Source organism: Nipponia nippon, unplaced genomic scaffold, assembly GCF_047370975.1.
Source record: "Nipponia nippon isolate SJK-2023a ecotype South Korea unplaced genomic scaffold, ASM4737097v1 scaffold_9, whole genome shotgun sequence".
Lineage (NCBI taxonomy): Eukaryota > Metazoa > Chordata > Aves > Pelecaniformes > Threskiornithidae > Nipponia > Nipponia nippon.
Window position 1 is genome coordinate 15,422,533 of NW_028262413.1, and position 22,850 is coordinate 15,445,382.

Sequence of the window (22,850 nt, forward strand, 5' to 3'; positions counted from 1 at the left end):
TGCATGGCTCAGAAACCATAAAACAGATCCGTAAATGTAATCATTTCGCATCACATCACAGTTTAGTTTTCCCATAAAATAAAGAACAATACAGCCCCAAAAGGCAAAAATATCTGAACAGTTAGCCAGTTGCCTATATTCATTGTCTTCATCTAGAGAATGCAACTGATCTCCCTCATCTTTTCAGAGTATTTTCTATCGCTTTTGAGAGCTCCTCCTCTTGTCAAAGTAACACATTCTACTATTTGTTACCACCGATTATGTCTGTTTATTTTTCCACAACATGTATTCACTAGCTAAAATGTATTTCCCAACGTGTTCACACTAGCTGACAGCACTCCTGAAAGTCAAACTTCACAATCCGTTTATCTTTTCTCCAGACTTAAGAGTGATTCGTATATCTTTTTCTCAACATTTTTTTCTCAGGAAGTATTACAATAGTACAGCTTATAGTACCTCGAATTCTCTGAAGGAGAAACTTCAGTAGTCTGATTTGTCCCTCAGGAAGGCTGCCGGGCCAAAATGCACGTTTGGAGGTGGGCCTGGACCCGAGACGGACTGCAAAGCCAAGCAAGGGGCAGCTGAGCAGTTCCGATAAAGGCTGAAGGTAGAGCTGGAGGGAGGAAGGCAGCTCTGCGGCCAACAGAAGCAGGCGGCAGACACGCAGCAAAAGGCTCAGAGTGCAAGACTCGGCATTTTTGCAATGAGTTCTGCACGAAAGGATAGACTTCTGAACTCAAGAGAGTTACTCCAGAGCTGACAAAACAGACTACTCAAATAAAAGACCATCTCACTTCAAACGCAACTTGTTAATATTTGCATGAAGGCAGCCAAAATAGAGAAACCTGAACAGAAAATTCAGATTCTGTAATAACAGTTGTCTCAATAAAATATGGTCTGGTATAAAACAAAGAGAGAGAGAGAGAGAAACTGGAAAAACAACCCAAAACCCAAAACCTACCCTAACAATAAGTTGATAATAAAGGTTGCTTTAATTACACCACTGGTCTACAAATAATCATACGGCATTTTTCCTCGTATTGAAGGATAAAGACTTATGAATAGACTTTCCGAAGGGATCTGATTTTGGCACAGAATCAATGGAAAGAACACTAGGATGAGAATATGAAAACTTGTTTGCGAAAACACACATGAAAACTCTGTATGCCTTTTTTTTTTTTTTGTGGGAAAATACAGAAAACACTAGTACCAAATTCAAAAGAGGAGAGAAAAGTCCCAGACTGGCTTTTCCCAGAAGGCAGTATTTTGGGCACGCTGAGCAGCTTCGCTGGCCGTGTGATGACATCTAGTGGCCCTGCCAGACCTGCGCCCCACCAACGGGCACCCCAAACCCGGGCGCCCCAGGGATGGAGGATCCAGAGCACCACCAGCACTTCACACGCAGCCCTGGGCTACCCAACAGCACCTTTATCAGCTGCCACTCCCCTCCTTCACCACCAGAGTGAATTACTCAAATTTCTCTTTATTCACAGGAATTCTGATAGTTGTTATTGGAGTGATTAGGACAAGCCTGACTAGAGTGGAAGATTCATCCATCATTCAGAGAGAGACAGCAGAGTCAAGAGAAAGCATGCAGTTAATGGAGAAGCCCACCCTCTACCATCACCAGACTGTCCAGCTCGCCTACAAACTCATTCTATTGGCAAACCTCAGGACAGCACCGTTTTCAAAAAGCTCTGCGTTTTGCTTGCAGTTTTCAACATTATCTATTACATGCTCTTAAGAATTTAAGGCAGACTACTTTCAGCTCTGAAAGGTTTTAGCAGATACAATTTTACCTTCCTGGCACAAAAGCAATAAATGCGTCACAGCTGACAAACCTCAGCTTAAGAGCACAGGCACCCTTTAAAAGCTGAAAGATGAATCAACGAGATGTTAGCGAGTCCTAACGTGCACTGTTAACAACCACTGCCGAAATCCTCCTCTGAGACCCATCCTCTTTAATCGCTGGCTTGGGTTAGGACGGGGAGCTAGGCTTCTTTTAGTTTAACTAAAAATGGATGGTCATCTTAACTCACTCTATACAGCATACTCTCTCTGCCAAGCATGCTTTAATAACACTATAAACATCTTGTGAATATTTTTTCTTCAGAGCTGCAAGACCCACAAAAAAAAATTCCAGTGTCCTCCTTCATCAAGATCCTGGTTCCCATTTTATGGTCCATTTACTTCTCCCTTCCCAAAGCAGCTATGAAGCAGAGAAAGTAGATGGGAATCCAGTGCTTCCACATAAATTAATTCTGGGGAAGAGATGGGGTCGTGAATCTTCCTAGGACTGTCGTCTGTGAGCTGTTCCTAACTGTACTAAAGGACAATTTCTCTCCTTGAAATTCCTTCTGCAGTCCTCCTGGAAGTTTAGTCGGTGTATTAGAAATGACGGTACCTGCTCTCTCAAGCACTCAGAGTGGATGTGTTTATTCCTCTGACTCACTAGCCGTGAAGTAACCCTGATTAGGAAACTACGATATAAACTCGAAAGTAAAAACATATTTTTCTTCCCTATGTATGAAAAAAGGACAGATCATTTTCAGCAAGGACTAGTTTTATACTTACGCAAGTATAATTCTAATTTCTATCGATAAATTTTCTAACTAGGTGATGTAGAAACTGACAATTTTCATCAAAGTAATCTCTTTATTAGAGGACAATGAAATTAATTTCAAAACAATCCCAAATCATTATTTTTTAAGACACTGGCCTCACTGCAACTGAAGGAAAGATGGTGCAAACAGCACTCGCTGTCTTGCTCTCCTGACCTGATCAGAGCGATAAATTCTGCCTGCAAAGCACAGCATAAGCAGCAGAGAGAAAGCTGAGCAAAGGTTGCCCTCACCCTGACAGGAGCCGATGGGCGTAATTGATCAGAGCAAAGCACTCCCTTAACTCCACCACTGCTCAGGATCTCTGTGTGCACCTGAACACAAGGGCAGGGCAACATGAATTCAGACCTATTAAAGCCTATTCAAAACTGCTCCTCTACCCTTTCACACAGAATATGATGTTAATGGGCCATAATGAATGACGCATCTTCACTTTTACTGGGAAACATCAGAGTCCACCACTTCTACGGGAAGGAAGCAGGACTCCCAAGACAACACTCACTGAGCACAAATGATCATGAAGGCTCTAATTCTGCAAACACTTGCGCACGAGCTAAATGTTGAGCAGAAGTATAAATGGGATCAGCACTCAGGTCTATTTAGAATGATTTCTATTCCATGCACACACTGACCTTGGAGCACAGCTTTTACTTTGCTAAGTACTACCAACATTAACATTTTCTTTCCCTACAGGCCTGACTTAAGAAATGCATTTGAATTTTGTGAAATACTGAAAAGATTTAAGGCCTAATTTTCGTAAATGCTAAACTACCTGAGGCTCAAAGTCAATTCTGGACAAACTTGAGAAGAGCTTAGCATGTTTCAAAATCAGCCCCTGGACTTTGGATTTGTTTTGGGGACATCTAAAAGGAAACAAAGCAGATGGGGAAGGAGCGGGGGAGACAGCAGATTTGTCCTGTACCAACATCGCTAGGGCAGAAACCAACAATCCTCTTATGCTTTAATGATACTTATATCACATAACACCCTCCAGGCAAGCAGTGTTCCCCTCAAACTCAGGACCATCTGCAGAGTAAACACAATCCCAGGCTGAGAGAGGCACGAATGCAGGGTGCCCAGCATCTGAAACAACGCAAGATTTACTCGCTACCTATATTCCTCATATGAGTCTGTCTTAATAAAGCAGTTATCTTAGTAAGCCATTTGTTGTTGGGCCTTTGTCACCGAGAGCCAGAAAGAAGCCTGCACTGGCGCTCTCCCACCTCACCCCCTACCCGGTGCTGAACAGGACACTACAGTTTTTGTCTTATTGATCTGACTTGATGTTGAGAAATTGATTGAACTCCAAGTCACAAAAGGAAAGATTATTAAACTACGCTGACTGGTAAGATTTATATTGATCCATTAAAGCAGTCAAAAAAAATTAACGTTTAAGATTCAATATCATAATGGATCCAAGTCAGCACTACTTGTTCCCTACAAAATTAGACGTTACCAAAAAAAATAGTAATCCATTTATCACTAGGGAACACCAAAGACAGAGTTCAAGCTAAAATAATGGAACTGTGGAATTTCAATTCTTCAAATAAAATCAATTCAATCTAATAGTGGTCATACAGAAGATTAGATTTTCATCACAGAGAAACTCTCTCAAGAAACAAAGCAATAAACTGAACTATGCTTCCTATCACTTATGAAGCCAAGAATCTCATTGACTTCAAGCTCCAAGTTCATTTCAGAGAAAAAGATGATAGTGTATTTGTCTCCCATAGACATAGGAACACCTACAAAATACCTCGCAAGTCACAGAGCTGCTTCTAACCAAAAGAAAACAGAGACATAATACAAGAAATCTAATATATCTACAGTGGTAAGCATTTACCAAGTCATACTTATTCTGTTGTTCCTGTCTTTCAAAGGGATGAGGAGATCAAAAATTAATTAAAAACAAACAGAAAAGTAGATAAGAAATCCAAGCAAAAGCACAATACTCCATTACTTTTCTTATCCAGGAAAACTCCCATTTGTGGTCCCTCAATACCTACATTTTTCCCATCCAATGACTTCACCAAGAGAACTCTCTTGCAAGTTGACCATTACCACTCGACAAAATCTTTCTGTTCAGAATTTCCCCTGCACACATTAGAAGGATCTTAGAAGAAAATCTTTATTACCATTATTTTCCCTGGAGAATCCTGACACATCTGCTTGACTTCCTAGATGTTAAAAGAGACCGTAACTTAGGTGGCAGCTAGCCAGAAGCAAAACCAAAATAAGCTTACACAACCCCGACACATCACCTGAGTGGACAGCAACCTTCAGCCAGAAAACTGTAGGATTTTTCCAAAAGCATAAACATTCATCTTTGACAACATTTCTGTCACACCGCAATTTTGTCGCTCAGTCCTCACGCTGCTCCTCTACGAGGACTCCTGGCCTGATCACACAAAGTAACTCACACTTGCCTTTCCAACTGCCAAACCAGAGACTATTAATAAAATTACAGTATACCTTGCAGAATTAAAGCTCTTTACTAGTTCATCTAATGTCCGGTTATTTTTCAGGTCAGATTCCGAGACTGCCTATTAAAAAAAGAAAGAAAGAAAAAGGGAGAAAAAAAATTCAAATACAGTGAAAACAACAAGTACCCAGAAAATGTTCAAGTGATCAATAATTTGTTTCTTGGATCTATGCTTCAACCGCCCCCCACTAAATTGCTATGTGAATGAAGACGCATAAAGCGTAAACGTTTTTTCCTGAAAAATATCCCAAACTAAAATAACTGCCTGAGAACTCTAAGTCTTGGAAATTATAGGTAATAGATAAAAATGAAGCATAAAGCTAAAGTAACAAAATCCAGTGTACCTCGTCTCCAACAATGCTTTATTGTAGCCTCGTTCTAATTACTTCAAAAACCAAACCAAGGATCCCATGAATGTGATAAAAACCTTAAGCAACAAGGCATGAAAACTGATGAAGGGAAATGTTAACCTTTTGAGTGATTATAGAATGAAAATATGAATTATCAGATGGCTTTGTGTATTCAATTCATTCTTTTTAAACAATTTCTGATTTTTATCTCTCTGGCTGTCTCTCTCTGCTGCTCTTTTTTTACAAAGCTTTTATTAGTCTTGCTACTATCAATACCTGTGATTTTAAAGAAGGCGGTAGTAAAATGTATTCCCCAGAAAAGTATATCAAGTAGTCTGTACTTGTTTGAATGTTTAAAAACTGGCAAAGCTACAAATAGATCTGCTTTCCAGTCTTGAAAAGTCTAGTCTGGTTCATGCTTTAGAAACACAGAAGAAAATTACTTCTATTTTGCCAATATTCCTGAAGCACCATTCATTGTTTTTAGGCCGCCTACCATTTTTAGGAGTTCAATAAAGCCCAATTGGCTTAAGATGAAAAGTTAGATTAAGGCCTAGAATAAATTGCATTCTGTGATCTTTAATCAAAAAAGGCCTTCAAGTCAGACTGTAATAATCACCCACCTGCAGAGCAGGCCAAACCTGCCACTAGTGCTTTTCACATTTAACCTAATTCCCATGGAAAACGCCTCCTCTCCCTGGTGCGTAACATAGTCCTCTCGTCCCCAAAAAGGCTACACAATAGAGTCAGTGAGTTTTAGGTGTAGGTGGTCTGTGGACTCTTCTAAAGGTTCCTTCAAAGATGAAGTGAGGCCACTCAAACACAGAAAATTTAAGTGCTTAAATTTCAGCACTCGTGCTAAATGACAGTGTATTGTAACAACTTAGGAGGCAATGTTAAATGTTTCACAATAGATTGTATACACAGCTGTGAGCCAAAACCCAGGTTTGATGTTCCATCTACTTCTGCCTATGCTGACAGAAGAGTAGCTCTGAAACAGGAGAATTCCAGTTGTAAGAGCACCACACTTTGCCCAAAGAGCTGCTCACCAAAAGGAAAGGTGGTAATACGTGACCAGAATTAATTATTTAGCATAGTCCAAAGGCAAAAGCTCCTAAGATTCACCAAAAAATAAACAAAAAACAAGCTGAGGAAAAGAAAAACACTTACCACACAGCATGTTGGACACTGAGTTTTGTAGGACAAAAACTTGCGTATACAAAGGGAACAATCTGGAAAAACAAAATACATAATTTTTAAACATGCAGTCTTCTAAATGCAGTTCAACATCCTCACCAGTGTATTTTCTTTTCGTACAATATATGCAAACTATTCCACAATACACCAATATTGAAAATACACCATTTTTCCATAGAGTTAAGATTACCATAGTAGCAAAAAAATCCGTATTTCATGAAAGTATCTTTCAACATTTAATCTCAGTCCCTCTGTCAAAAGCAGATGTTTACTTTTGCAAGACAAGAAAACCTTAGTCTGCTACCACCACTAAAAGCAGTGTGTTTGCATGGCTCACTCCCCCCCCACCACTTTTTTTTTTTTTTTGACATGACTAACGTTGGATCGCTTTCACCTTCCTGCATAGCCCCGGACAAACTCTATCTCCTCTTCTTCCCAGGTGTTTCTTCCCCTTTCTAAAACAATACCAACCTGTTGTTGAGGGAAAAGGCTAAAAAGGATGGGAAGCAGCACTGGAATCCTAACTGAGAGATGGCTTAAATGTTTCCCAGAAAAAGCAAGTCATATCATCATCACAGGATGCTTCAATAGATTCTTTGGTGAAATATGGCATAAGCTTCATTTTGCCACAGTAAATTCCTGAAATTATTCTACTTTCTCTACTTATCTATGAGCTTTCATAACCACTTCAAGATATAAAAAGTTTTATCACTCTCCAGCAAAACAGACATTCACTTACTAGATCATTATCAGTCAGAGTCTCAGCATTCAACACACTTTAAGAGCTACCTAAGCAGATATATTTCAAAGACCCTCCGTGAAGGAGTCTGAAAAGCAGCAGGAGAATTAACGCACTAATTCAACACTTAAAACCGCAAATCCATCTAAATACTCAAAAGTTACGTTACATAGTAAGATGTGATATGGGGGAGGAATCCATAAAAAAAAAGAAATATATTTCAACTGAATGAATACGAATTAGCTTATAGATCTAGCCTGCCAACATCCAACAACCAGTCACCTTCAGCAAGCAATGGGACTGACCTATGTTTGCAGCCATCACTGCTCAGAACCAGGGTAACTGAAGCATGTTCGAGGATAATAAATGACAAACTTTTAGTCTTAACATTTGTGCCTAGGGCTGGCCTTGGGCATGTGCAGAGAAGACAATGGCCTCACAATTCTCTTTCCCCAGTCCCTTCTCTCCCACTCGCCTCCTCTTCCTATGGCAGAAATAGCCCCACCACGGCCCAGGTCTCAGCCTGGCCATTCCTGGGGTAACAAAATAGGTCTCTGCCTACTGTAGACAGCACATACACCAAGAATTAAATGGTGCCACAAAGTTCACTTCCATCTGCACCAACAGACCAAACCTACCTGTAAAACTGCATCTACCAAACTAATTACAAGACTCAGCCACAGCACTGCATTTCAGTATACTGAAGAAAATGCCAAAGTATGAATTTAATCTGACAACCATCATGGGATGCTTAATGACAATGACAGAGTGAAAGTATACAAGTCACTGCCAGCAAATAACAATCTCTGTTGAGTTTAAAGTGGAAGTAGCAAGGCTGTGAGAAGAAAGAGGAATAAAACAAGCCTGGCACAAGAAAAGTCAGTAATGCCACAATTTACACACAACATATCGAAGACCATAGGCGTTTTTTTTAAGTGAGCAAGCTTAACTGGAAGCATAGTAGTAGTTTCAATACAGATTTAAAGAAAGGAAAATCCTGGATGACAAAAAAGAGCTCCCTCCAACATCCATAGCCACTTCTATGTGAATAAGTCAAACAGACCCAGGTTCCCCTGCCCACCTTCCAAGCTACGCTGGCCCCAGGCCAGGGCTGCACTGCATTAAGCTCTGCTTGGGATAAAGGCTCTGACTTCACCACGCTGCTGATTCACTGGGGCCGGCAGCTGCTCCCGGCACCAGCTCCATCCCTTGCTGGAAGGCAGCACCCTGACGGCAGAGGCAGCAGAACGCAGAGCTGAGATACCCTCACCCACCACCATCCCCTGGCTGGTCCCAGCCGCCAGGGTCCCTCAACAGAGCAGCACATTTTAACACCCCGTGCCAGTGGTCATGCCCACCAGGCAACCACCTCAGCATGAGTGGACTGAGTTTGTGAGACAGAGGTGTAGGACACACACCTGAAAGGCAGGGCACGTGGGCTCAGCCAGCCGCAGCTTTGCGGGTCTGAAGAGGCCATTCAGGGCTGGGACAAAAACTCAGATCCAACTGTCCCAGCCCACGCCATATTAATTAACCAAATCCAATCCTCTCAGACTGAAAGTATAAGAAATCTCAGAGCCACAATTCACTCTCCACCTGGGGAGATGTCCACATTAAAAAAGATGTCCATCTTCAGACGCTTTTATTATGTGAAAAAAATATGAATGGCACATCTCTTCTGTCACTAAAGGTACAATCCGAAGCACTGTGGAAGTTAAACAACTACTGTCAAGAGAGCTGTTGAAGGCTACCAGTCACCCAAGAATGAGCAGGGGAGGAATTTTAAATGGCTATAGGTGCAAACATGATAGAGATGGCTAGACGCCCTGTAGTAGATCATTAAGAAAAAGAGAAACAAATTCTGCAAGCAAACATATTTCATCTTCATCTATTTGCAAATAATCACTCATTAATGGCAGAGGGCTTTTTTCCTCCAGTTGTACAATCTCAGTGGACTGAAGAGATTACACAAAGACAACCGAGTAGGAAATATTTCAAGAAATCTTGATTTATTGTAGAAAACTTAGGTTGGCTGCAATTTATGGGGGAAAGTTAAATGTATAATCTGTTAAAAAAAGAAGGGAGACAGATTCTTTTCAAAGTTAAGGGCCTCTGAACACAGCTGTCACAGGCAGGCTGTACCACCAGCTACTCTAGAGAATTTCCAGTGCGCCCCACCATAAATGTGCTGTTTTCAATGGCGGTAGTTTTGCCAAGCTAAACTAAATTTCATTGCCGAACTACAATGTCCTCCTTCATGTAAGGAAGAAGAAGTGCTATAGTTTCTGAACAAAACAATTATAAGCATTTATTTTAATGTGAGAAAAGGCAATGCACTTCCCCCAATCTGACTTTCAGTAAACTGCTTCGCTACCACATTCCAGCAGATATCAGCCTGAGACAGACAGAGCAGCACGGAAAATTTTAGCTCGTAACACTTAATGCCCTCTGCCATACAGCTTTACATTTTGTTCCGCCCTTGAGATGTTCATATAATCACAGAATGGTTTGGGTTGGAAGGGATGTTTAAAGATCATCTGGTTCCAACCCCAGGTTGGCTCAAAGCCCCATCCAACCTGGCCTCAAGCACTTCCAAGGATGGGGCATCCACAACTTCTCTGGGCAACCTGTTCCAGTGCCTCACCACCCTCACAGTGAAGAACTTCTTCCTCATATCCAATCTAAATCTACCCTCTTTCACTTTAAAGCCATTACCCCTTGTCCCGTCACTACACGCCCTTGTAAAAAGTCCCTCTCCAGCCTTCTTGTAGGCCCCCTTCAGGTACTGGAAGGTTGCTCTAAGGCCTCCCTGCAGCTTCCACTTCTCCAGGCTGAACAACCCCAACTCTCTCAGCCTGTCTTCATAGGAGAGGCGCTCCAGCCCTCTGATCATCTTCGTGGCCCTCCTCTGGACTTGCTCCAACAGGTCCCTGTCCTTCTTATGTTGGCGGCCCCAGAGCTGAACACAGCACTCCAGGTGGGGTCTCACGAGAGTGGAACAGAGGGGGAGAATCACCTCCCTCAACCTGCTGGCCACACTTCTTTTGATGCAGCCCAGGATACGGTTGGCTTTCTGGGCTGCGAGAGCACATTGCCAGGTTATGTTGAGCTTCTCATCAACCAACACCCCCAAGTCCTTCTCCTCAGGGCTGCTCTCAATCCATTCTCTGCCCAGCCTGTATTTGTGCTTATTTGTGTAATGAAAGATATTTAAATGAATAATTGTAGGAAGAGGTGGTGTTTAAAGGCATTAATCCAGACGACAGGTGTTTGTGCTGTCAGAAGGGTGCAACCATAACTGCAAAAGGAAAGGTTGCTGGCTGCTTCACAGCTTTCATCCAAAAGGGCCCCTCTGTAATACCTCACAGGAAAACGTCCTTGCTCACTAAGCTACAAGAGCTACATGTTTTGTAAAGGAAATAAAGGATCAGTAATCTCTGCTCAACATGCCAGTAAATAATAAATGGTCAAATGATGACTTGTCTCTGAAAGTCTAAAGAAGAAAATATTTTATAGGACATTTTTCAATAGTTGTCTATGACTCAGATAAGGTGCAAGAGGATTGTGCCAGCCCATAAGGCCCACAAGGTCATTCTCTAGTCCTGCGTTTCCTGGGAAGGAGGTATGAAGACCAAACCGTTCACTGAAAATTTCTGCACACCGTCTTTGGCCCTACCCGTTTGCCTTAATCTGTCAATTGAACGACAAGTCAGGTTTAAATGGAGCCACAGGGACAAGACACACTCCCATCACAGCCACCCCTGTAATCCCTGGAATGTATGGGAAGGTGCACTTACATGAAATACATTAATTGTAAATTCCAAAAAGCCCCAGGATAGAGGGAAGGACAATGTCACTGCCCCTTTATTGACTTGCCATAAATGCCCCATTTACCTTGGCTCCTATTCTTGAGCAATTTTTATTAAAATTGCTGTTTCTGTGCAATTTTTATTAAAACTCAAGTACATTTAAACCACAACCACCAAGTCAATAGTGATGTATTAAGTGATCATCCATAAAATATGACGTTAATCACAGGACAGGAGACACAGATTTAAAATGAAAAGGAAGTAACAGTTTTCTGTTGGCCTCTATGAACTTAGTACTCATGAAGTTAGTACACCAGACAGTAGGATGGGACGAGTCCCACAGGAGCAAGAAATTTACACACGGTACTCCCAGTGCGAGAAGTAACCGTACTCCTTACGCCGTACTTACAGTTATGCGAACACTGTGGAATGATCATCGCAATGCTGAAGTAATCAAAGCATATCCCACACCGCAACAAGTCATCCACTGCCTGCAAGAAAAGTCGAGGTCACCGAATAACTCGCGGTGGGACGTCGGACGTGAACAGCACGCTAGCAAGCGCGCACTTCCAGCCACGTAGTCTTTTGCGCTGTGCTCTCGCACAGTGCAGATTAAGGCAAATCGCCCGCTTCAGGCGAGGGCGGATTCAGTGTCAGGGCGTTACGGCCGGCAGCGCCGGCAGGAGCGGCGGCGGGCTGTCCCACGGCCGGGCCGCGCTGGGCTCAGCTGGGGCCCGCTGACCGCCGGCGCTCGGCCCCGCGCCGGGGCACGACGAGGCCCGGAGGAGCGGGCCGGGCCCTCGGCCCCCCGCCAGGGAGAGCCACGGAGGCCCCTGCCCGCCCTGCCTGCCTCCCTGCCGCCCGCCCGCCTGACTGCCTGCCGCCCGCCAGCCGCGCAGGGCACAGGGGGCTGCGGTGCCGGCGCGGCTCCACCTGAGGCCGGGCCACCCCGCGGGACGCTCCCCGGACGCCCCGCTGACACCCCCGCCGCCATCTCGCCCGCCCTCTCTCCCTCCCGCCCTGCGAGCAGGCCCCGCCGCGCCTCCCCTCGCCTCACGCACCTTCAGCGGGGACAGGCTCGCCGGCCACGGCGGCTCGGGCACCGGCAGCGCCAGGGCCATGGCGGCCCGGCCCAGCCCGGCCCCTCCCGACCCGCGCCTCACGCCCGGCCCGGCCGGCAGCGAGTCCAAATCCCCCGCGCTCAGCCCTGCGCGCCGCCACCGGGCCGCGCTTCCGGCGGCGCCGCGGACTGCCGGGAGCTGTAGTCCCGGGAACGGGACCGGACGGGAGCCAGGCCGCCTCGCCGGGCCGCGGCGGAGCTCGCCGGCGCCGCTTGCTTTGCAGCGTGCGCCCCAGTCCGCTGTGGTTCATCCCCACAGTCTTGTTCCCGGTTCCCAGTAGGGCTCCTCCCTGCGCGGGTGTGCGGGCAGCCGGGCCTCGCCGAGCGCGGCGGCCGGAGCACGTTGAGGCCGAGCCCTGAGCCCGCCCGGCCCGCGGCGGCCACGGCTCCTGGGAAGCAAGGAAGGAAGGAAGGAAAGAGGGAAAGAAGGAAGGAAAACGGCTGTGTTGACACGAAACCGGCACCGGGCGTGCGGGGCCGGCGGGGTCGGCCTCCGCCGGGCAGGAGCACCGCTGTCGGCGGGTCACTGGGCCGGCGCTGGGGAGCCGTGCCCACCCACACCCATTTTCTAAGGCTGTTTAATTAAACACCTACTTGGGAAATTTTAAAATCCTATGGATGACTATTAAGTGAGGTAATTTTTCAGCACCAAATGCATTTTCAGTACCTACCTCTCCCCTTTTTAACGCGCCCGTGGAAGTTACCTCATAACACAGACATCCCCGCAGGAGCTAAAGTAATGGCACCGTTTTTGTATTTGTCACGTTCAGTGAACTCCCGTGGACAGCTTATGGATGCAGCATGATTCTCGGCCACTGTGATCGGTTGTTTACTCAGGTAACAAATGAAACGTGTCATTGAGTGATCCCATAAGCTAGATGTGAGAGTGTTCACCCGTATCTTCCAGGAGATATTAATTTAAAAAACATCTAAGACAACGTGTCAATGAGATTTGGAAAACCGGTCCCCTACCTAACTTCCCTTCTGCAACTAACCTGCTGCACCACCTCACAGCCAGTCCTGATTTCTGCTTACGTTTCTCCGTACAGGTGTACGTCAGGCCTTTGCTATGGGAACGACCTTCTGCACAGACGTGCACAGGGCTGTGCTGGGTTGCCATGGAAATGGGCATCAGCCCCATCACCGCTGTCCTGGGCACGGCCAGATCTGGCTCTTTGATTTCCACAGAGGGGACATCGCAAAACCCAGACTAAAAATACATGGCCTTATGGATGAAAAACAAAAAAATGGCAGGGAGCAATGCTCATGGCTGAGCACTACTGATGTAGTTTCAGAAGGTTTAATAATTGCCTGGGAGTTTGGGGGAACTTAGCACATTGCCAAAGTCACGTAGGATAAAATTGCAAACCAAATTGTGCTGTCTCGGTGCAATTCAAATTTCAGAAGCCAGTCATTTACCAAGGCTATGCCACCAGTGCTCATGTAGTGCCCATGGCACATGGTGCTCACTGAAGGGGAACGACGTCAGTCCCCTTGCAGATACTGCGCTGCGATACACTGATACGCTCCACTCCATGCTGCACACTGTTACAAATCTTCCCGTTGATTAAATTTGTTGTAGCAGAGGTTTTTACACACGCACACAATGCATATTTAACTATATTAGTCTGCAGAACAATAATGCCTCACTTTGCCTCCTTCATTTCACAGGTTTGTTTTAAGCACTTCACTTTTGTAGCTGCTGGTGATTAAAATGTGCTGTTATCTGAAAACCATGCGCACGCATGCCTGATTTTTCATGTGAGTTTCTGTAGCAGTGTAATTTCCACGGTCTTATTCCTGATTTATACTAGTCTGTTTTTTGAATTGGATAAAATAAAGTCAAGCTCCATGAACTGGCACTCAGTAATTCTTTTTTTTTTATATATGTATAAGGGACGCCATGACCCACATGATGCAGAAGATCAGAAGAAATTACCATAATGGTCTCTGCTGGCCTTACGCATTATGAATCTCTGAATTTATATATTTGAATGGATCTGATTACTGTCTGACACTTGCCGAAAGTGCCAGAATTTACAGAATAATTTCATTGCCATTTAAGTGCCCATTCTTTTCACCTTAAGGAATCTGTTTCTTCTGCTTTCTCTGCGAGCTGTGGAAAACCAATGTATCAATCTCTTACGGTTCTTTTTCAATTTTCTGTTCTTTCTCTTCCCTCATGCACACTGCAGATCTTGTTCCAGGTTCACACACTTTCTGACATGAGCTTATTGGTTGGCGATTAACTCATCCTCCCCAGGATCGGACACAAGGATTTCATTACTACAGCAACGTGTTTATTTTTTATTTTGGTAGACTGATGAATACCAAAGTGCAATGAGTTTATAGCTGAGCACCATCCACACAGGCTGCTACTGGATAAAAAGCAACTTAAACTATTTCCACAGTAAAAGCACCGTATCAAAAAAACTGGAAAACCCGTGCTTTCGCTTAAATCTTGTACGACTCAGAAGTTGGAGAGCATCCACCTTCTTAGGCAGCGCAGCCAAATTATCCCCTTAGCCTGCAGCGAGGGGGTGAGCTCAGGGCTGTGCGTTGCTCCGTCTCACGGGCAGCGTTCAGCAGAGCCATCCTGCAGTGCCTCTGGTTTGCGGTGGCTCTGTGCCGGGGGACACGACGGGGCGGCAGGGATGGAGCTGGGTGCCGTTATCACCCGGGGGTCTCGCCCCACAGAGGCGCAGTCATTTAGAAGCAGCAAAGGACATTTCAGTTGGCGCTCAGTCCGGCGGAGCCATGGATGCCCATCCAGCCTTGGTGGCTAAAAGAGCGTGCTTATTTGTGAGCATTTTCCCTGCGAGATGCAGTCCTGCGGGCTGTCCCACGGCAGCAATCCCACTGCAGGGAGAGGCGCTGGGAAGCCTCTCACCCCTCTCCATCTCTACCAGACTGCCGGGAGAATTTGGTCAGGCAAAATGCTCCCGCCTGCTCGGGTGGAGCCTGCTTGAGCATGACGGGTCCCAGGGAGCAGATTTAAACCCAAGGACTCCTGCAGAGTGAGGACAGTTCTCCTCCTCTGTAGGAATGCTTCCCGCTGTTTTATTGGCACTTTGGACTCCGGTGTAGCAGTATTAAACTGGTTTGTTTTGCTGAAGTACCAAGTTATAACTCGTTATTATACACAGAACACCACAGAGAACATATACCCTTCTCCCAACCCCCTGAAATAGTCATTTAAATTAAAATACCAGTAGGTACCAACCTACATTTCTATAAGCTTATTACCCTGTTCTGTTAGCAGACAGAAATGTATGGAAAACCTTAGTAGGAGGTGGAGTAGCCTGACACGAAGCAAATCTCCAAAAGCTACTTATTTTCATATATACTGTTGAGACAAAGAAACATTTAAGTGGAGTTTTACATAGTTTCCAGCTGGTTGTGCTCAACTTAATAATGTAAAAACTGCTTGTTCCCAAATGGTGCTCCAGCTTCAGCACTGCTTACAGAACTGCTGTTTTCCTCTGTGCTCTGACAGACAAACGGCTCCTCTTCAGCTGCCCTTAGTAGATTGCTCTTAAAACGAAATAGTCCACTATGATCCGCCTCTCATACGTATGTGTCACTGGACATCCTCTGTGACAGAAATACAAATGCACCATGGAAACAAGCCTCTGGGACACAAGCATGTAGATTGGATGAAAATCTGCAGAAGAACATGCTGTACTTAAAAAAAAAAAAATCAAAACTCAAACCATAGAACATTTTTAATTGATTGTTTCTAAATATTTTCAAAGATTCCTTAACATCTAAAGCAGTGGAAAGTTTCTCATCGTGTCATTCCCAACTAAAGAGGAGAAGAGCCTAAATACCATGAGTAAGATTGTTCAAAAACATTTAACATTGACCTAACTCTGCCCTTATGTTAAAGTTGGCAGTAATTTATTGATTTGTACATTACTAAATTTAGTCTGATGTTGAGAATTTTAGAACAAAAAAATCCCACCGTGAAGTACTAACTCTTGAGACGGGACTACACAAAGTCCCTGTCAAAGCAATCCTTTCAATAGCAATCTGAATTAAATATTCACCATGCCAACCAAAATAACAGCATTTCAGCTCTAACATCTGCCAGTGCAGATAGCCTGAACAGCCCATCAGACCAATGCAAGTGAACCAAGACAAGGTTTGGTCCAGAAACATAGCTAAGGCCCAGCACTCGTCCAAAGAGCTTTACTCATTCTTTCCTGGACTGAATCGAATGCACAGCATTGATCAAAAGCCTGCGGCAACACGGCAAAGACGTAGTGTGTAACAGCCTTTGCGTAAGTCATGGACGTGTGAGAAGGCTTAGCACCGCAGCGTGAACTTACTATTTAGTGTCAAAAGTTACTTACGTGATAGCTAGCACATCAGCTGGCATCATCATTTTGTAATAAATAGTTCTAGCTAAAAAACAATACCACCTGAACATATCAGTAATTTATATTTTGTCCTGTTTCTACTTGCAAAGTTTTGTAAGCAGTCAAGATTATGAGCTACAAATATATATATATATATATATATATATATCTGTATTTTAATCAATACATACAACCTTTGTCATTTAGCAAGACACAAGGGTTCAAAAACAGGGCGTTTAAATAGAGTCATTGCTGGAGGTAGAAGGGTGTCTTTGCAATGTCCAGTAAGACGTTTCTACCCTAGTTCTATGCTTTAAGTAAAATGTAATCTAGCCATGACATTTATTGCATTAGTAACTGGTAGCACTAAACATTTTTACTTTTTTCTTCAGGAATCTATTTGCAGTCTGTTTCCCTCTAAATCAGACCTTTCAGGATGATAGAAGCAAAAGAAATCACATCATTTCCCCCTCCTCCATCAAATGCTCCGTGCAGCCTTTTGAAGCGAGAGGACAAGAGAGCCTGTCCAGGTGGGGTTCAGCTGGGGAGCGGGGTCCCTCCCTCCGGACCGAGGGCAGGCTGAGGAGCCACAGGAAAGCTCCCAGGAGCAAGCTCAGGGTGAACCAAGCACAAGAGGGACTCACTGCTCATCTTCTCATTTCTGATATTTGGGGAGCGCCTGTCTATTCACACTACAGTGTCAGAATCAGGAGGAGTTAGCAGAGTAACTCTGGCTGAGAGCTGTATTTCAGACCCCCCCTTTCAAAGCGCACTACCAGCGCTTCTTAAAAGGTCTGCTGTTAGAATTTTATATGGAAAGAAGTGCGTAAAGCTGGGATCAAAAGTCTCTCTAGAGTGTACTCAATTTGGCTGCCTTAATCTTCTAATAATAGTCACTATTACCCAGATAGATTGTCATTTAAGAACTCCTATTGACTATTAGAGAAAAATGCAGACGGACTTCTCAGGCATGAAGCTGAAGAGTTTAAATGAGACATAAATTACTGAAAAGTTCACTCTAAGTACGGTATTATTTTACAAAGCTAAATCTCTCTCTTCTTTCACATACCACAATAGGGTACTCAGCGTTAGAACTGGCCTGGGATGGGGTAAGAAGACAACTCGCACAAGCATGGTGATGCTTGGTTCTTCCTTTGCACGTCCCCAGGGGGTACAAACACTTTTCTGTGACCTTCCCAGGATCTGGTGCAGACCACAGCACATTAACACCTTGCCAGACCAGGAAGTAAATATTTGAAGCAGTGCACTAATATCAATGTATTTATCCTCTGAATATTCCTACAACAGAGATAGCATTTTCCATTTTCACAGGCAGGAAAACTGGGACATTCCAATGCTCACTGTCAGCATCTAATTCATAGCAAATGTCTAGTACTTGTGCCAAAGTTCTCTTTTCTGAGACAGAAAGAGCTATCAGAAGCAGAAAATTTTATCCTTTTTGCCCTTCTTACTTCAAGGCACAATCTGAAGCGATTCATTAAAAATAATAGCATTAGTCTAACGAGATTATGCAGAATTGTTTTCTCTCATATCCTTTTCAGAGACAGGAGCCACAAAAGAAATTTAACATTTCTGCTTCAAGGATTTTTCATGGCAATGAGATGATGCAGTTTTAGTACTTGGACCAGACGTTGTCAGTCAACCAGCGATGCTAAGCGCCACTCGGCCATTAGCAGCTCATAGGATCAAAGAACAGAACACGCATTAAATGGGTCAGGTTGTGCGGGTAGGCATTATGGCAGCACTTGGCTTGCCAGCACCGTAAGAAAAGGACTCACTGTCCAGTGTGTGTGTCATTTAATTGTTGAGTATTTTAGCTGAACTGCATGTAGTGAAGAACAGCATGGAATAAAATGTGCCTACATTGGTATAAAAGACCCTGCTCAATCTTTTTTAATTTAAAGAAAGCAAAGGAAAAAAAAAAAAAAGGTAAGAAATACATAAATAGCAAAACTGGAGGCTGATGTACATTACCGTGAATTTGAGGTGCTTTGTCCTTGGCAAATGGAAAATGAGCTCACGTGATGCTTTTCACCTGGGAAAGAATGCCGGTTTGTAGCACAACGGTGGCACAAGCGGCCAAACCCAGGACCTATGGAGCGGCGTGGGGGAGTCAGACCTGTGGCGGTGGAAGTCCATCTCAGAGGAGTCCGTTGTGCTGGAGAGGACAGAGACAGGAACATTTTCCATTAACAGCACTTCTGGCAGCCCAGCAACGGGCAAGGGAATGAAACGCACAAAACACAGAAAGGCCTCCAGCTCTACAGGCATTTCTCAAATGTGGAACTCCTGTTTTTTAAACAAGCAGTATATGAAATGCCTCCTGAAATTAATAGAAGACGTGCAATGAGATAATATATTAAACCAAAAATTACAAGCCTTTTCACTAAATGTTTACAGCCTCTAACCATTGATTAAATAGTTTAATTCTTCCTATACCACCCTCTTGGCAAAGGGGATATTGGCCAAACAAGCTATTTAGTATGGCAGAGACAGAGAAGGGGCTGTTCTGCTGGGTAAGCTAATGCTGCTGTTTGCTACTACCATTGATCCGATGTCCTCTAAATGGTGTAATTAAGCTTTGAAGTAATGGGGCAGACTGGAAAGTTAAACTTTGTGAATGCTACTTATTTGTTTCCTTGCAGTGGCTGTCAGGAAATACTTCTCTCCTATGTCTTTGATGCTATTTGGTTCAGCATACTAACCTGACCAAAAAGCACTTTGTTCTGCATGCTTCACCCTCAGAGAACTGCACAAGCGGAGCCCAGGCACCCCTGACACCGGGGCGTTTTATTCTGTGTTCCCATCATTTCCTTGGAGAGCTGCGAACTGGGCAAGCGAGAGCATCGCAAGCAAACAGGATCACCAGATAGCAGTGATCCACACCGCTTTGTCTGAAGCACACGGCGTCGGGGGCATTTTGCACAAGGCACTTTATAAAGGAGATGGCATTGCATGGCAAGATGGTTTATGGCTGCTTTTACAAAATCCAATTTAAACTGCAATTCATCTTTAGTGGCAGTTTACAAATCAATGATTGGCATTTCCAGCTGACACTGGGGCCCTATAAGACACTTGTGCACTTTATAGCCTCTTTCCCTTCCTCAGGGTTTCTGTGCAGCCCTTGGCAGCAACGACCCTGCTCTGCTGCTCAAGCTGCGGACGGCGCAGCGACCGACACGCTGGTGCGTTAGCATCTCCTGGCCCTCCCCGGCAGCTGGCAGTGCAGGGCATCCTGCGCACGCACCGGCCCGCCTCCGTCTGCCAACACCAAGACCTTCTGCTTCCCACCCTCGTTTCAAGGCGCTCGACACCCAACCCGAAGCACACACCCGATCAGCTGCCGCTGAAGCACCGCTGCTGTTGTTTGTTGCTCGGCTCCTTGTTCCTTGGCAGATAACAGCGCTGGCTCTCTTCAGCATTGGCTCTCTGGAAAGTTTGGGTCTATTCCCAGCTCTAAAGCCCACTCATTCAACTTCAGACAAGGACTACCCCTGGCCTTGCTTTCCTTATCTGTTAGGCTCATTAGGGACTTCACATGACTGCTATAAAGCTTTTAACATCTACAGGTGTGAATGTGAATGCCTGCTTTAGTGTTTACAATTTATATTGACATTTTTGCCATGCCTGAACATGCAACCAGAACAAAACCATTGCATTATACAACATTTCATACATTGCCCCCCCATGAAAAGTTCTCCTGATGTGTATTTTTCAATTTCAAAAGGAATAACATTTTTTGTACTGCTGTAGCATCTCTTTGAGAGGTCAAAAATACGATCTTCAAAGTCGAGGTAAGGAGCAAGTTATGTATTTGGATTATGATCCATATCATAGGTCACTCACACCAAAACCCTTCTCCGCATAGGACACAAAAGCCCAAAATCTAGGGAAGTTCTTTTTAATTATACCTCACCTTTTCTTTACAGGACAAACAACCAAATTAAATCACAATGCAATGATAAATCCTCTCTTTTCCAGCCCACACTGAGCAGGAGCGGGCAGCACGTTCAGGCTGACCTTGCTGCACTAGCTCGGGAGATCGGGGAGGAGAGCAGCCATCTGCAACAGGGCTTTGAAAAGGTCAGGAGTCGCAGCCATCCATGCGCCTCGCCAGGCTCGCTCGAGCCTCCACAGCGGGTTTTCCTTTAGCTGCAGTGGGGAACAGAGCTGCCCACAGGAGAGCTCAGGCAGGTTGCTCGGCTGCTGTAAATACCAACAGGATCCTTCCGTGAGTACACGTGCTGGTGAGAACGTCCTTCACGCACCCATGGAAGAAGTGCGTGCGATAGTTTAGATGTATTTGACGAAGCGAGATGAAGGCGTGAAAGCTGTGCAGCTGGCACTCTGAGCTCACTGTCAGCTGCAGTAGCAGGACCTCACCCTCTCCTGGCATTACTGCCCACTGGGCGGCCATCGCCCCTGCCCGCCCCGGTCTGCCCTCAGCAACGCCCGCGGGCACAGCCAAAGCGCCGCTGGCCTCCCGCTTCCTCCGCCATGGCTCTGCCAACACAAGTGGCAGCAGCCATGTCTGCTGACAGTCCATGTGTCCACCCTAGGCCTTCCCTCCCTCCCTGCCTGTTCAACAGTCCTGCTGGCTCTCCTCTCTCTCTTCTAGCTCAGAAGATCCTTGACCCCCGCTGGAGCTGCCATCACACAAACAAGGATGCTCAGGCTTGGTCCTCCTCCTCCTCCTCGAACTGGGTGAGCTCATCCTGCTCATCTCAGCACAGCATCAAACCTCCCCAAACTTCATCAGGCCAAGCATCCATTATCAAATGGGATTTACATGCACTGTTAATTAGGCTCTGGTGTTTGCAGCCTACTCTTACCTTTGCTGTGATGAAACAAGGAGCCCTGCGTCTGCTGAACAGGAAAACCAGGAACTCTTCAAAGAGCCATTACAAAAATAGACCTCAGCAGCCATGAAATAAGTTTTCATGAGACAAAGAGTACCTTCCCCTCAAAGCCTGGGTTTAACTTTTATGTCTTAATCAATCTCTGCAATTAGACTAATCGTGCCATCAGGGAAGGTGCATACGCACTCCGCAGCAGGGTGGTGTGGAGGACACGGGAGCAGCACCCGCACTGGAGGGTGGTGAGGCTGTGCAGGCTCTGCTCCAGCCCCCTCGGGCGAAGAGACATCCCCGGGAGGTGGCAGCGGGGCTGAACAAGCTGGAGGCCTGAGCTCTCATCCCAGCTGTTATCGCCACTCCTCTGCCAGAGAAAAATCAGGCATAGGATCAAAGCAGCCAGAGGAGGATTTCACAGGGGTAGAGTATCGGAGCGTCTGTAAGGGGGTGCTGGGTCAGCCCTGCAACGTCTGTTATTTTTTGAACATGTATAAATCACTGTGAGATTCAAAGACAACAGACAGCAGAGGCTGATTCAGAGGTGCTATTTTTTACTTCATGTGATTAGTTGTTGGCTAAAAGCCTCCAGTTTAATGATAGTCCCACCACCCCACTACTGTTTTCTTGGCGAGCAAAGTGCAGCAGCCTCGTGCGCAGCAGTGCAGCCAGAGATACCGAGAGCTTCGGTCGCTGCCTTCCAAGCACAAAAGACAACAGGGAAATGCTAATAACCTTTCATTAGTCAAAATGTTCACAGCCCCTGTGCTGAAATGTATTTATCACCCCCGGCAGAGGTTATACTGGCAGGTAACACTGCACCGAACTGCAGTCAGCTCCCTTCTGCTGCTATTTATCTGTGCCACGGTTCCATGAGTATCTGGTTGTTTCACACAGAAATGCCTTGAAAGCACAAACGAAATCCTTTCATCTTTTTTTTTAGTCTACTTCAATGTTTTTAGGCCAATGTAAATCAGTGGGAAAAAATCTTACAGTTTTACAGAGCAGCATGGAAACTTCCATGAAAAAGCTGTTAGAGTTAGCGGCTGAAGGAGCCAGAAATAATATTTAAACTTTCTCTTGAACTGTTTTGAGACAGACACGATGAGTAAAATCACTCTGGGCATTTCATAATAAACCAATGCTGATCGAGTTGGACCTGACCTAAGGGCAGCATGAAATGCCAGTGCCTGCTTGACAGGCAGCTCGGGGAGAGGAGGCAGCAGACGAACCCGTTGGACCCCTGACTCAAGACAGGGACACAAATTCAAATAATAAGCCGTCGATGAATTAGCCTTTT

General features: G+C 45.1%; 1 protein-coding gene and 2 long non-coding RNA genes across 10 annotated transcripts in view; 1 reads left to right on the forward strand and 2 right to left on the reverse strand.

Annotated features, from left to right (window-relative positions):
• Positions 1 to 12,456, reverse strand: part of RAD18 (RAD18 E3 ubiquitin protein ligase) — a 63,674-nt gene extending 51,218 nt beyond the window's left edge. For all 7 annotated transcript variants that reach the window (XM_087744655.1, XM_087744654.1, XM_087744657.1 and 4 more), the window contains exons 1-4: positions 12,260 to 12,456; positions 11,608 to 11,689; positions 6,624 to 6,685; positions 5,094 to 5,164 (exon numbers count right to left, since the gene is read on the reverse strand). In XM_087744655.1, the coding sequence (XP_087600781.1) occupies positions 5,094 to 5,164; positions 6,624 to 6,685; positions 11,608 to 11,689; positions 12,260 to 12,319 (275 nt within the window). In that variant the 5' untranslated portion in view covers positions 12,320 to 12,456. The remainder of the gene's footprint in view (positions 1 to 5,093; positions 5,165 to 6,623; positions 6,686 to 11,607; positions 11,690 to 12,259) is intronic.
• Positions 12,457 to 12,461: 5 nt separating this feature from the next.
• Positions 12,462 to 14,199, forward strand: LOC148050113 (uncharacterized). Its single transcript, XR_015701487.1, has 3 exons — positions 12,462 to 12,952; positions 13,089 to 13,155; positions 13,368 to 14,199. It is a non-coding gene; the product is annotated as an uncharacterized LOC148050113 (long non-coding RNA).
• Positions 14,200 to 14,251: 52 nt separating this feature from the next.
• On the reverse strand, positions 14,252 to 20,198 carry LOC148050114 (uncharacterized). Of its 2 annotated transcripts, XR_015701488.1 has the most exons (4): positions 20,033 to 20,198; positions 18,820 to 18,858; positions 18,675 to 18,735; positions 14,252 to 15,997 (listed from the first exon to the last, which is right to left on the reverse strand). It is a non-coding gene; the product is annotated as an uncharacterized LOC148050114 (long non-coding RNA). The 2 variants fall into 2 exon arrangements; XR_015701489.1 differs by having other exon boundaries at positions 14,252 to 15,982; positions 18,675 to 18,858.
• Between the last annotated feature and the right edge of the window lie 2,652 nt (positions 20,199 to 22,850).